We start from the raw sequence: 15,716 nt of genomic DNA on the forward strand, positions 1-15,716 counted from the left end.
TTTATAGGACTTTTAGAGTCATACAGTCCTATAGTAAGAATCCAGCATATAGGGGTGCCTGGATGGCTCAGTCAGTTAAGCGGCTGCCCTTAGCTCAGGTCATGCATGATCCCAGGGTCCCAGGGTCCTGGGGTCGAGCCCTGCATTGGGCTCCCTGCTCGATGGGCAAGCCTGCTTCTCCCTCTCCACCGCTGTGCTCTCTTGTAGATAGATATCCAGCATATTATAAAAGTGGCATCAGTTAGGGAGAAAAAAAAATTAATATATGGATTTCCTAAAGAGAGAAAACCCATTTAGCACAACACCTGGCACTTTATTCCCAAATAAACTCCAGAGAGTAGAACAAAATAGAGAAGCAACTGCTGCTTTCTGGGTGGAAAAAGGATTTACTGAAAAAGAACTTTATGGACATGAAAATGAGATCATCCAAGCAATGTAAACATTTGAAAAAATGTGACCCCACCAATATTGTAACAAACTAAACAAGCGGCTTTGGTTTTTGCTCATCTAGATGGCTAAGACTGCATGCAATAGGCTGGGACACTGCAGTGCTGACTTTACCACACAACAATTTGAAGTATTTATGCCCCTATGACCTTGGTAAAATTAACTTGTAAAGCTTTCTACCTGAGGGGCACCTGGGTGGTCATGGTCTCAGGGTTGTGAGGTTGAGCCCCGGGTCAGGCTCCATGCTGGCCATGAAGTCAGCCTCAGAGTCTCTCCCTCTCCCTCTGCCCTTCCCCACTGTCTTTCTCTTTCTTCCTCTCTAATAAAAGATTTCTACCTGAAAGAAGTAACCACTTATGGACAAAGAAAGATGCTGACTCGACCATTATTTAGGATTTTAAAAAAGGGCAATTTAAATATTCATTAACAGAAGAGTCAATTAAATACACATACATACTATGCACACCATGAGGGAAAAGTACTCAAAATTTAAAAAATGATGATACAGAGGAAATTGCATAAAACAGAACTGAAAATAAAATAGTATAATCAAAATTTTAAGCACTAAATATAGCTAGACACCACATGAAGTACTTTTTACAGACTATTACATTTAATTCCCTCCCCAATACTCTGAATAAATGGTATTTGGTGTATGGTACTAACACAGAAAAAAAAAATCAAAGACAACATGTCAAAACTACTCATACTGATTACTCAGGGTGGTGAAAATTATTATTATTATTTTTTAAAGATTTTATTTATTTGAGAGAGAGCACAGTGGGGACAGAGGGAGAAGCAGACTGCCCACTGAACAGGCTGCCATGGGGCTCAATCCCAGGGTCATGACCTGAGTGAGCTAAAAGCAGACACTGAAACAACTGAGCCACCTGGGTACTCCTGAAAATTTCCAATTTTAATGTTTTTCTACGAGGCTGTATTTATTTTAAAAAGAAAAAAGCAAGCATTACTTTTAGAAGTAATTTTAATATATGTATCAAATCATTATGTTGTACACCTAAAACCAACACAATATTTTATGTCAATTATATCTCAATAAAATTGGAAAAAAGTATTTTTTAAAACCTGATGTAACAGCATTACAAATGGGCTTAATAACAGGCTAATAAAAAAACTAGAAAGCATCTATAACTATTGGAAAATCAGTTGAGGGGAAAAAAAAAAAACCCAACAGAGTCCAGTCAAATTGGAATAATTAAAAAAGAACTGTGACATGAATTATCCAAAATTATGATTTAGAATAAATCATCTATAGTTAAAAAAAAAAAAAAACACCGAAAACAAAAAACAATGGCTTCTTGAAAAATCTCTTTAGTTATAACCAAGTTATGCCAAGTAAAATTAAGTCTGACTTTTTTTTTTTTTTTAAATTTTTATTTATTTATGATAGTCACAGAGAGAGAGAGAGAGAGAGGCAGAGACACAGGCAGAGGGAGAAGCAGGCTCCATGCACCGGGAGCCCGACGTGGGATTCGATCCCGGGTTTCCAGGATCGCGCCCTGGGCCAAAGGCAGGCGCCAAACCGCTGCGCCACCCAGGGATCCCTAAGTCTGACTTTTTAAAACTTCATTCCCTGATGGCAGAAGAATGTCATCTAAAAAATGTAAAAATGAGCAATTACTGTTAATTTTAAGAACAAGGTAGCATGCAAAAGAAGGAACACTTACTTAGGAAGATGCCTGACAAGTACATCTTTGCATATGGGTTGCTCAGCCAAAGTGAGCCAGAATTCACAAGCTTCTAAAGCCACATTTTCATCTTGATCTTGCGTCCTCTGTAGCATGTACTGAAAATAAAGCATTAATGTTAATCAATTTAAGTTATAAAACTAAAATAAACCTAATTTTTTTTTTAGCAAGTTAAAGGTCCTCTGCTACTGCCTTAACTTTATAGCGATTCTCAACCCAGGGTTTGGATTTTTCAAAAAGTTTCCGAGTCAACTCTAAAATGCAGTCAAACTTAACCACCGCTTTAGAATGCTGCCTAATGAAAAGTGTTCAAATCATGAATGGTGTATCTGCTTCTATATAGGTGTATTTTATGAAACCCTTGAGATTTTAAACCTGTATTAATTAAAAATTGTCTTCTTAGAAAGATCAAAATAAAAAACTCCATTATATCTTTCTTTAAAATGAATCTTTTAATAACATAACTCAAGCTGTCTCTTGTATATATTTTCACATATGTAAAGTGATATTTAGAAGGAAGTAGGGACATTTCCTAGTGCAACTGTAGTTTCCAACACGCCAAACCAAATTCACTCTTAATTGTACGAATAACTGATCTTAAATTTACCCAAAGGCAGCGCCTACCCCTCTTAAAAAAAAATAAAAACAAAAACAAACTTTATGTGTTAAAACAAAATAAATCAAAGGCACACACATGTTTTTCCAATGTACCCAAGCCTGGAAATGAGGTCAAGTGTTGCATGTTATCCTTTGCCTGATTAAAACATCTCATGTGGCAAAACGTGGCAACGCAACAGTCGTGATAGGCCAGTCGCTATTACATCCCACACGGTGTCCTACTACCTAGCTGAGTATTGCTAACTGTGGCCCTGTAAGTTAGGCTCCCAGCTGTGACTAGACCCCAGCAAATGCTAAAACTTTCTGGTTAGCTCCGACTTGCACTGAACTTTCAACCAACTCAACCTGATTCTTCTAAGCACTTCAGGGAGAACAGGTTCATCACTTATTCCCACATAATCCTGCTGCCTATCTTTACCTCTACAATGATCTTTCCTTAGGTTTTGGAAAAGGAGTTGCTGTACACTGTAGATGCTGGCCTTTTTCTTACAAGTGTTAGACCCCCATTCTTTAAAAAAAGATCTTCCTTCTGCAAACCATATAAATCTCTGGAAGTGAAAAGAGGATCTACACCTTATTATTTAGGGGCTCCTGGGTGGCTTAGTTGGTTAAGTGTCTCCCTTCAGCTCAGGTCATGATCCCGAGTCCTAGGATCAAGTCCCACATTGGGCTCCCCGCTTAGTGTTCTCCCTCTGCCTCTCACCCTGCTCGTGCTCTCTCTCATAAATAAAATCTTAAAAAAACCCCACCATATTATTTAATACACTTGCAAGCTATATACTAATGTACAACTATAGCCAGTAATATAAAAATTAGGTCATACAATTTGATTCTAGCAGGACTATTGTCCAAACAAGTTTTGTTCTAATAATAATTTTATTTTGTTACTATGTATTACTTCCTTTAAATATGGTTAACTCTTGATCAACGTATACTCAGAATTTCCTAGTAAAATTATTTTAATTGCAGAGGGATTGAAACAGTCTTTTAATATCTAAATGGTTTGCTGGAACTAACTATAACAATTATGTATTTTCATCTCAGAAATTTCACTTTTACCATAAATCGTTAGGTGGGTCAGATCAATATTACCAGCAATCGATGGAAAGCAAACACTTAACTTTAATTCCAAACTCCAAAGACATAAGAATGTGCCACTTAATTTAACAGTTTTAGTGATCATTTGGTCTAACACATATCCAATTAACATAGAAATATTTAAATTATTTTGTGTTCTTCTGGTTAACAGCTCTTTTCCTTTAAGTAAATTTCCCTCTTTATAAACCTCTTTAATCTCAGGAAAGTCACCATATTTTTAAGACCATCATGAAGTGTTTTGCAGTTATCTGCTGACCAATGTCTTAAATAAATCTAACATTATACATTTTGTTCCCAAGATTTTTCTTGGGGGGGGGGGGAGGGAGGAATGAGCTTTTAAGTCCCCTGTATTACCTCAACTATGTTATGCATGTGAGGAAGCAGGCGATCCATTCGAACTTCAAGCAACATCACAAGTGCCCGGCACACATTTTTCCGTACCTCTGGTTCTTCATCACCAGCCAAAGCAAAGAGATTCTATTGCATAAGAAACATTGTTTTCTAGTTAAGCATCCAATATATTAGAAAGGTTTATACGTAACAACCAGTCATCTGTAAGTAACATTTAAAGAAACTCTAAGATAAGGTACAAATAAAGACTGAATCAACTGAACTGCAATATTAAGTTGTAAAAACAATTAATTAAATGTAGGATGGTAATTGCCAGAAACTGTGATTTTGATAAAATGATCTAATGCCATTCTTTTGGAAATAATGATTGGCTGTGTTTTAAGATAACTTTTAGTTTGTGAGAATAAAATAGTGTCATTAGGACACGGGGCATTCATCTAGCTCACCCAGAGGATAATCTTTAAGACACAATTTGATTTTCCTTCAGAGGAACTGTCTGTCAAGAGATTATTTCTACCAATCCTGAGTCTTAAGGTAGTAACAGGTGTAAGTTCTTAAGAAGCATCAACAATGGAGAAATAGCCTTAACCCCAAACTGCTGCTGCTCACCAAGTCAACTACTGAGGAAACAGCAAAAGCAGCCACTGGTCTCAAGCTGTTCTTTAACAAGCTTGTCACCAAGGTTATGGGGAAAAAAAGCCTGAATAAACAACAGGCTATTTCATTTCATCTTCAAGACATTATTATTCAATTTTACAGATAAAGTAAGTTTAGAAGTTATGTAACTTGCTAGGCAGGGGGAATCTGAATATGGTTTTCATGGAATTTTAGGTCCACACTCATTTCACTGTACCAACCAGCCTCCACTAGGAGAACAAGTTGTCTTTTGTACTGGTTGCAAAATGGACATGTGAAAAGAAAAAACAGCCTTCCCCCTCTCATTTCTGAATTTTCCTTTAACTGCACAGACTTCAAAGTAGTAAAAAGATCATTAAAAAGATAGGAAAAATCCAATGTGTCCCATCTTTTCTCAAAAATCACAGACCATCTCCAAATAGATGAACCTGAAATCTTATTACAAGGGGGGTAAGACAATGGAGAAATTCAAGTATCAAATATGACAGCATGTGAAGTATTGTGGCAAAATTTTAAAAACTTCACTTCCCCAAGTCCTGCCTCTGCATTTGACACTCTGTACTTCCTTTTTAAATCATGTTTTACATGCACATTCTTTATTTAATCTGATGTCTTTGTCTTAAGTACAATATCTATCTTTGCCAAGGTAGGTCTTAGCCACTGTTAGTAACCAATACACTTTTCATTCAATATTGTCAGACTCAGCAGACTTAATATTTGCCTCTGAGGAAAAAAAAATAATTAAAGAAATAAACGGTTCATTTAGCAAATGGTTTGAGGGCCTACGATGTGTCTGGAGGTTTACTCCTCCTGTAGGATGGAAAACTCGAATCTTTTAGGATTACCAAGAAGCAAAGAAGTGTTAACATGGTATTTAACACCAATGGGAATATTTTAAAATGTTGGTAAACGTTTCTGCTCCACTTGCTAAGTGCTAAAGTTCATGTGGAATGCAAAAGCTTTCAGAAGAGAATTTTATTTCTTTTATTCTAAATTATATTTCTGTGTAAGATTTTGGTATATCTATCCTTGTTCCCTTTTTAAGCTGTGAAATACTAAGAAGAGCTACTACTAAAATTACGAATTCTAAAAATAATAATAGCTGTAGCTAACCTGTATGCTTGCTTATTCTGTAGCAGGCATTGTTCTAATTTAGTTACAGCAAATATCTTTTTAACAATCCAAGAGGTAGATCTATTATTAGCCTCATTTTACAGATGATGAAACTGAAAACATCAGTCAAATTATGTGCCCAAGGTTAATGGCTGTAGGGCTGAGCTTTATTTGAACTCAGGTAGTCTTATTCTAAGACCTCTAACATCATCCACTACCCTCTACATCAAAGTGTAGGCATAAAATTTATGTATCCCTAGCACCAAGCACAGTGTCTGATTCAGAGTATGACTCAGTAAATATACACTGAAGATTCATGTTTTAGTTTCAACTTTTAAATGGCTAGAGGATCTTTATGGCTACTACTCCTAGTCTACCAGTAAGAAATGCTCAGAAAGAAGCTGGCCAATTTAAGTTTTGAGGAAAAATTATGACAGCATTCCCCCCCTTTTCTCTTAATTGTCCCAACAAGAATACTAGCAGGATGGCCTCCAAAATTTTTAAGAAGAACTGGGGCTGGGGAGTGGGGAGTGTGTGCCTAAGATGGCTTAGTGAGACTATTGATTCTGGCTCATGTCATCATCTCATGGGTGTAAGATCAAGCCCTACATTGGGCTCCACACTCAGAGGAAGTTTGCTTGAGATTCTTGCCCCCTCCTCCAACCCAAGCTGGCTCTCTAAATATAAATAAATAGATAAGTCTTAGAAGAAAAAAAAAAGCTGAAGGAATAGACTTTCATTTAATGAAAGTATAAGTGAAGTGCTTAGAGAATTTTAATGACTTGTTCACAGGACGCCTGGGTGGCTCAGTGGTTGAGCGTCTGCCTTCAGCTCAGGGCGTGACCCCGGGGTCCTATGATCGAGTCCCACATCAGGCTCCCTGCATAGAGCCTGCTCTCCCTCTGCCTATGGCTCTGCCTCTCTGTGTCTCTCATGAATAAATAAAATCTTAAACAACAACAACAACAACAAAACCAACCTGTTTATGATTGCTGTTACCAAGTAGTAGTAGCTCTGAAGAATTCTACTGCTTAGGGTTTACGGCCAGAAAAACATGCTTACGTTGTCTTTCTGCTTTTAGGTATAAAAGGGTCTTTAGAAACACTTGCTGAGATTTAAGAGCCAATTTTTTCCTGACACCTCTAATTCTACAATGGTTTAGTCTGTGCCTTCAGATTCTTTGTTAAGATTATTCAGACTCACTGATATTTTTTTTTAATTTTTTATTTATTTATGATAGTCACACAGAGAGAGAGAGAGAGAGAGGCAGAGACACAGGCAGAGGGAGAAACAGTCTCCATGCACCGGGAGCCCGACATGGGATTCGATCCCGGGTCTCCAGGATTGCGCCCTGGGCCAAAGGCATGCGCCAAACCGCTGCGCCACCCAGGGATCCCTCACTGATGTTTTATATTTCAAATACTAAAGTGAACTGGGAGATTCAACCTATATTTGGAATTTGAATAGTATATTCAAATAAAAAAATCTCTAGTCAAGATATTAAATACCCACATACCATAATCAATGTTTGTATTGTACATTAAAAAGTTTAACAGAAGGAAAATGTTTTAATATAAGTCAACAAAAGTCACCAAGTCTACACTATATCCAATTTTAATACTACCAGAAATAATTTAACATCTGACTTTCCTAAAAGCAAAGGAGGTGGGGGGGGGAGGGAGACAAATCTTACCTCAATAAAAGAATCAATGTGCAACATCAGAGCTTGAGTCCTGCTGATGATAAACTGATTGACACATGCAACAGCATGAGACCTAGAAACAAAATTTAAAATTTAACACATGCACACTGCAGCTTTTTTCTATTTACAGAAGACTGACAGGAACTTAAAATATTCCTCCATAAAATAATTATGGTGTATATATAGCTATAAATACATGTATTCGTACATATATACAAATATATACACAAATACATACCCTTAAAAGAATAAACTTTGTATATTCAACACAGAATATGAATATTAAGTGAAAAACACAGGTTCTAGAACATTGTTAGTACTTCTCTGAAAGTACAATGTGTCAGAAAGGACACTGCATATTTTTAATAGTGGATACCTCTGAAGAGTGGGAAGGCGGATGGAAACATAATGGAAATTTATTTTATATACGTACAGATTTTAAAATAGTGGGTTTATATTTATTCCTTTGAAAACTAAAAATGAGAAAAACTCTCCGATCTTTATGTTTAGATCTAGCCAATTCAACTCCACAGCAAGTCCTAATGGCACCACCTTTGAAAACACACCCATAATCCAATCACTTCTTACCAGCCTCACTTCTTCCCTAGTCCAAGCCATAATTTCCTACCAGGATTACTCCAACGGGTTCTAACTGGCTAACTTCTGCTATACCAAACCCTACCACAACCTTTTAGATACACATGAATATCACATCACACCGTTGTTCAGATTACTGCAAAAAACAAAAAAACCCCACCACAATCTACTTTTCTTTTTTTTTTCTCCCACAATCTACTTTTCCTACAGAAACTCAGATGGCAAATATTCTAAGACCTCTGTGGCACTTTATCCCCCATTCCCCAAACACAACCTTTTAAAATATAAAATCACTCTTAGCTCCTATTATGGGCTGAATTTGGCCCCATGGGTCACAGTTTGCGGACTACAGACCTAGACATTCCATTATAATGTGGTTACTCTGCTCTCCTAAACTTCATTTCTTACTGTACTACAAAGCTTTCTTCTTTTGTCACTGTAAAAGGCTTGTCCCCAACTCCAGAGCCTTTATACTTGCTGTTCCCTGTTTTAAATGTCCTTCTCCTTGACCTTTCGAAGATTTGCTACTTTACTTTGTTCAGGGTCTCTGCACATGCTACCTTTACAGAAAACCTATGTACGATACCTGTGAATGACAGTCTAACCCCTTAGTCTCATTACTTTTCCACAGTATTCATCATGGAATTTTATCGTCTGTCCTGTATGCCTCTTCTGATAACCCAAGAGAAAAAGACAAAAAGGTACCACAGCCAGCCAATAAACCTATGACAAGATGTTCAAAATGACTAATGACAGAGAAGTAAACCACTGAATTAATAACAAAACACAATTTTTAATCTATTTGACTGGCAAAAACTAAAATATATGACAATACTAAAGGCTGAATGTGTGCATCCCGAGAATCTTGTTCTTTGTTAATACTACTATTTGATGCAACCGCTCTGGACAATTCTGGTGGTTCTCTCCTTGTTATTTGCCTTATGTCCCAGAAGCTCCTCCCCCAAAATTTTATGTCTTCCTAGAGAAACTCTTGCAAATAGACCAAAGGAGACAACCAAATAAATGCTTTCAGCACCACTATCCACAACAGCAAATACCTGGAAGCCACCCAAAGGCCAGAAGGGGAGAGGAGGGTTGAGGAAAGAGCATGAGTAAATAGTGTAATCGTCATGCCTAGTAGTATACCATAGTCAAAACAAATGAGCCATAACGACAAAATATGGATGAATCTTAGCAACATAATATTAAATTTAAGAAGTCAGATCAAATTCAGTAAAATATTTTTTTATAAAGTTAAAAACAAAGACATACATACCCTTTATATCTATACGCAATAAACTTATTTTTTTTTAGCAATGTAAGAGAAGGAAAAAGTTGGGATTTGATGTGGGTTATGGTCCTCAAGACCTCAGCTCTTGTTCAGGGTGGCAGATTGGAGTGCTTATTGTTAAAAATAATAAGTAATTGAAGACTAAATGGAAGTGGGCCACGATGACAATGTTATGAGCTAAAAGTCATAACCCAGGCAGCCTGGGTGGCTCAATGGTTTAGCGCCTGCCTTCATCCCAGGGCGTGACCCTGGGAACCCCGGATCGAGTCCTACGTCAGTCTCCCTGCATGGAGCCTGCTTCTCCCTCTGCCTGTGCCTCTGCCTCTCTGTCTCCTCTCTGTGTACTCTCATGAATAAATAATAAAATCTTTAAAAAAATAAAAATCATAACCCAACTTTGTGTACCTGTGGTACGATTTAAAAAATACAATAGTTCTGATTTTTCAATAGCTCATTCCTTTGCCTCATTCTATATTCTTAAAATTCAGTAGTGAACTATTCAACATAGTATTAGAAGTCCTAGCCTCAGCAATCAGGCAACAAAAAGAAATAAAAGGCATTCAAATTGGCAAAGAAGTCAAACTCTCCCTCTTTGCAGATGACATGATACTGTACATAGAAAACCCAAAATACTCCACCCCAAGATTGCTAGAACTCATACAGCAATTCGGCTGTGCGGCAGGATACAAAATCAATGCCCAGAAATCAGGGGCATTTCTATACACTAACAAGAAAGAGAAATTAAGGAGTCAATCCCATTTACAATTGGACCCAAAAGCATAAGATACCGAGGAATAAACCTAACCAAAGAGGTAAAGGATCTATACCCTAAAAACTACAGAACACTTGTGAAAGAAATGGAGGAAGACACAAAGAGATGGAAAAATATTCCATGCTCATGGATTGAAGAATATATATTGTGAAAATGTCAATGCTACCCAGGGCAATTTACACGTTTAATGCAATCCCTATCAAAATACCATGGGGACTTTCTTCAGAGAATTGGAACAAATCATCTTAAGATTTGTGTGGAATCAGAAAAGACCCTGAATAGCCAGGGAAATATTAAAAAAGAAAACCATAGCTAGGGGCATCACAATGCCATATTTCAGGTTGTACTACAAAGCTGTGGTCATTAAGACAGTGTGGTCCTGGCACAGAAACAGACACAGAGATCAATGGAACAGAATAGAGAATCCAGAAATGGGCCCTCAACTCTACGGTCAACTAATATTCGACAAAGCAGGAAAGACTATCCACTGGAAGAAAGACAGTCTCTTCAATAAATGGTGCTGGGAAAATTGGACATCCATATGCAGAAGAATGAAACTAGACCATTCTCTTACACCAGACACAAAGATACACTCAAAATGGATGAAAGATCTATATGTGAGACAAGATTCCATCAAAATCCTAGAATTTATTAAACTCAACAGCAAAGAAACAAACAATCCAGTCATGAAATGGGCAAAAGACATGAACAGAAATCTCACAGATGAAGACATAGACATGGCCAACATGCACATGAGAAAATGCTCTGCATCACTTGCCATCAGGGAAATACACATCAAAACCACAATGAGATCCTCACACCAGTGAGAATGGGGAAAATTAACAAGGTAGGAAACCACAAATGTTGGAGAGGATGTGGAGAAAAGGGAACCCTCTTGCACTGTTGGTGGGAATGTGAACTGGTGCAGCCACTCTGGAAAACTGTGTGGAGGTTCCTCAAAGAGTTAAAAATAGATCTGCCCTACGACCCAGCAACTGCACTGCTGGGGATTTACCCCAAAGATACAGATGCAGTGAAACGCCGGGACACCTGCACCCCGATGTTTATAGCAGCAATGTCCACAATAGCCAAACTGTGGAAGGAGCCTCGGTGCCCATTGACAGATGATGGGTAAAGAAGCTGTGGTCTATGTATACAATGGAATATTCCTCCGCCATTAGAAACGACAAATCCCCACCATTTGCTTCGACGTGGATGGACCTGGAGGGTATTATGTGGAGTGAAATAAGTCAATCGGAAAGAGACAAACATTATATGGTCTCATTCATTTGGGGAATATAAAAATTAGTGAAAGGGAATAAAGGGAAAGGAGAGAAAAATGAGTGAAAATATCAGTGAGGGTGACAAAACATGAGAGACTCCTAACTCTGGGAAATGAACAAGGGGTAGTGAAAGGGGAGGTGGGCAGGGGGGTTGGGGTGACTGGGTGATGGGCACTGAGGGGGGGCACTTGGCGGGATAAGCACTGGGTGTCATGCTAAATGTTGGCAAATTTTACTCCAATAAAAAAAATTAAAAAAAAAAAAGTTCAGTAGTGATTTTGAGATGAAAGAACATGTTTACTTTTAATGCTAAGAACTGGTCACCAAAAATTGAGTTTCTTAGAAGTATGCAAATTACACTTTCTTTCATCACTTTAATTCAAAGATTAAATGACAACTTCCTAGGGAACATGAACTCTATCTAGTTAACTATTTTGGAAAGAGTAACATTTTATTTTGGAAATGTTACTATTTACTTCAATGACACTACCATAAATGACCAGCTATTAAGTTCCTTCTCTCAGAACCACACTGTATTAAGTACCACCTAAGATAAAAAGTAACTAAAATAAAATTGAGAAAAAAGAAAAAGAACTAAAGAGAGGATTTAAGCAAGAAAAAGATTCTTGATTACCCTCTGTTCACACTTTTGAAATCATAATCCTTTGAATACAGCTTGGAACCTGGGAGTAAGCTCCAAAGGACATCTAAACTAACAGTTAATGGCGTATGCATTTAGGTTCCTGCTGTTGGCTATCCTTAAAACTGCCTCTAGGATCCTGCACAACTTCTACTTTAAATAGTAATATGTTTTTTGATTATTCTACATAAAAGCACGAAGCACTGACAACTGGAAACAACAAAATCAAAGCAACGATCAAGAGCAATGACTCAAAAAAAAAAAGAGCAATGACTTTCACAATAACAAACAAAAAAGACAAGTTAGATTAAAATATGTTAATTGGAGAGGAGGGAAAAAACATATGGCACAGTTGCGGGAACTTCTGAAGTAACAGGAGTCTTACATACTTTGATAGTGTGAAAGCATCATCGTAATTATAGCTTGATAGGATAATAGATGATAATCAAATTGGCCAAAGGTTAATATTTAAATATAATATTTTAACAACTATATGCTAGGCACTATTCAAGAAACTATAAATATAGAGGAAAACAAAACAGGCCACGGTTAATTTCTGGCCAAGCAGGCCTACTGGTTTCAGAGTGTATTCAAAAATCGTCCGCCTTCATGCTCAAAACATTAACCAGATGTAAGACTCTTAATCTAGGGCAGCCCTGGTGGCTGCTCAGCAGTTTAGCACCGCCTTCAGCCCATGGCGTGATCCTGGGGTCCCGGGATCAGGTCCCGCGTTGGGCTCCCTGCATGGAGCCTGCTTCTCCCTCTCTCTCTCTCTCTCTCTCTCTCTCTCTCTCTCTCTCTCTCTCTCTCTCTCTCTCTCTTTCAGGCATAAATAATAAATAAAATCTTAAACAAAAACAAAAACCTCTTCATCTACAATTACTAAATAATCCAGATGTCATACTGGAGCAATTTTTAACACAGTTGCAAATGAAGGTACCTGTACATGGCAAGATCCATAAATTAAAAACAACACAACCACCACAAAACACTCTGAATTTCAGCCTTGTTACATAAAGGACCTGAAACGCATGCCTGTTAATCATTAACAAATGTCATTAACATCTAGAAGGTAGAGAACTACTGTATACAATGAAAATTTCATCAGAAAAAGTTAATGTTTCACGGTTTTGCTATTAAAAGAATAAATTTCAACTACTGAGGTTCACCTTTGTAGAATATCAGTATCTTTTGCCAATCACAAATGTATTAGGTAATGCAAACTAAAGTAGTCAGGCTTAGAGTTTACAAATTAATTTAATATTGGCTACATAGATACCTTATTTTTGGACTACTGTGCTTGAAGAACTGCAAAAATTTGGGGATCATGATGTTGAGAGGACGATCTAACACATCACTATCTAAAATCTCAGCAGAATCTTCACAGATCTTCTGAAGGGCACCAAATGCTCCCTGTGGAAGACATTTATATTATTAGGATTAATTAAAAAAGAAACCATTTTAAAAGGAAATTGAGGAATATTGACTCATTTGTATGAATTAATGTTCCCAGCCCACATAAAATACTGCCTCATAAAGTCCATAAATTTAGTCATCAATTTTAAGACAGAAATCATTATGCCACTGAGTTATCTAAAATCTCAGTTTATATATATTTGTACTTTTTTAGCATTTAATGGCTTAAAATTAGAGAATATTCTGGTTGGCAGAGACTGCAATAAATATTATCTAATTCAAAAAGTTAACTTCTCCTGAAATATTCTTATCAATTTTAAGTCAGAAAGAAATCTTAAAATCATTTAAAAAATTCCTTATATGTAAAACATTAGCTGGATAATGGTGACAAAATCCGTAAGAAGGGCAGAAAATTCAAATTACCAACTACTTCCCTACAACCATTTTTACACCAAAGGGGCCAACCCAGAGCTCCTATATATAATATGCAACCTACTAATTACCTCAAACATCTAATTTACTGTTTATAATCCCATCAGCAGCAGAAACCTAGTGCTTATTTTCATGGTACAGTTAGCTGAAGAATAAGATATGACTTATTAGAAGCTCCATAATTTCATGTTTACTGCAGTTTTAATTTTTTGTAATTCTTGATAAATGCTTGTTTTTTTTTTTTTTAATTTTGACCTCCTTTCATGTTATTACCACTATACCAAAGCACTATTTAAATTTTATTCAATTCTTACTTGATGGCTGAACACACTATTTCAGTTTTTCTGTAATCTTAGTGTATTTCTAAAGGCATTATTGGAAAACGTATACATGAGAAAATAAGATTTTTTTTTTTAGGGAAGGAGAAGTGTGATTTTATTTTTTTATTTTATTTATGTTTTTTTTTTTTTTTAAAGACTATTTATTCAGAGACACAGAGAGAGAGAGAAAGAGATAGAGGCAGAGAGGCACAGGCAGAGGGAGAAGCAGGATCCATACAGGAAGCCCGACATGGGACTTGATCCAGGGTCTCCAGGATCATGCCCTGGGCTGCAGGCGGCGCTAAACCGCTGCGCCACTGGGGCTGCCCGAGAAGTATGATTTTAAAGACTCCTTTTGGGGCAGCCTGAGTGGCCCAGTGGTTTAGTGCTGCCTTCAGCCTGGGTCCTGATCCTGGAGACCTGGGATCGAGTCCCGCATTGGGCTCCCTGCATGGAGCCTGCTTCTCCCTCTGCCTGTGTCTCTGACCCTCTCTGTGTCTCTCATGAATAAATAAAATCTTAAAAAAAAAAAAAAAAAAGGAAAAAGACCCATCTGATTATTTTTGTTAGGTTATTTCTTTAAAGAGGCAAAAAATACTAAAATGGTTTCCATTCAAAACAGATTTCTAAACAAACTAGAGGCCTGCTAATCAAAGAGATTCTTAAAAATACTCAGTAACAAGTGAGAACTCCATACAGACTCCCTTTTCCACATGGAAAGGTCACCACTTATCAGTGGCAAACAGAAGATCATAATTACTACATGATTAAAACTAGATTACATACACTTTAGCCATGTCATAAAGTATGAGGAACAAAAACAATTTAGGGAAGGCAAAAAAGTACTCATGGTTGGTAAATTTAAGCCTATCTTTGAAAAATACCACATTAATGGATTAACTGATTATAATTCTTTGTAGCAATTATAGTAAAGAGGTTTTATGAATTAATCCTTATAGAAAACAGGGAAGATAAATGGTCACTAACACAAATAAGAATGACTTGAGGCTTCTGCTTCTAAGTTTTTAAGTTGCAGGTCTCAGAGGAATTATATTTTGGAAGGTTACAAATATACAACATGATGAGAAAAATAGAGAAGAGTAAGTATGTTAAAGAAGCAAATTTCTTTACCTCACAAGTGTTGTAATCTTCAGAATCCAATAGGCTACAGAGTTTTGGTAGGAGGTCAGGCCAATTCTGCAATTCTCCCTTGGAGGCTATGGTTGTAATCAAAATACCTTGAAAGAAAACACGTTATCTTTAGGAAATCTTATGTTAGAAACTATCACAG

The 15,716-nt window shown here is 37.0% G+C and overlaps 1 protein-coding gene across 1 annotated transcript in view; it reads right to left on the reverse strand.

The window, feature by feature from the left end:
- TNPO1 (transportin 1) overlaps positions 1–15,716 on the reverse strand; it is a 61,227-nt gene that overhangs the window by 35,050 nt on the left and 10,461 nt on the right. The window contains exons 5-9 of the mRNA XM_055331633.1: positions 15,557–15,663; positions 13,537–13,670; positions 7,666–7,747; positions 4,227–4,349; positions 2,136–2,254 (exon numbers count right to left, since the gene is read on the reverse strand). Of these exons, the coding sequence (XP_055187608.1) occupies positions 2,136–2,254; positions 4,227–4,349; positions 7,666–7,747; positions 13,537–13,670; positions 15,557–15,663 (565 nt within the window). The remainder of the gene's footprint in view (positions 1–2,135; positions 2,255–4,226; positions 4,350–7,665; positions 7,748–13,536; positions 13,671–15,556; positions 15,664–15,716) is intronic.

This window comes from Nyctereutes procyonoides, unplaced genomic scaffold (assembly GCF_905146905.1).
Source record: "Nyctereutes procyonoides isolate TBG_1078 unplaced genomic scaffold, NYPRO_anot_genome, whole genome shotgun sequence".
Classification (NCBI taxonomy): Eukaryota; Metazoa; Chordata; class Mammalia; order Carnivora; family Canidae; genus Nyctereutes; species Nyctereutes procyonoides.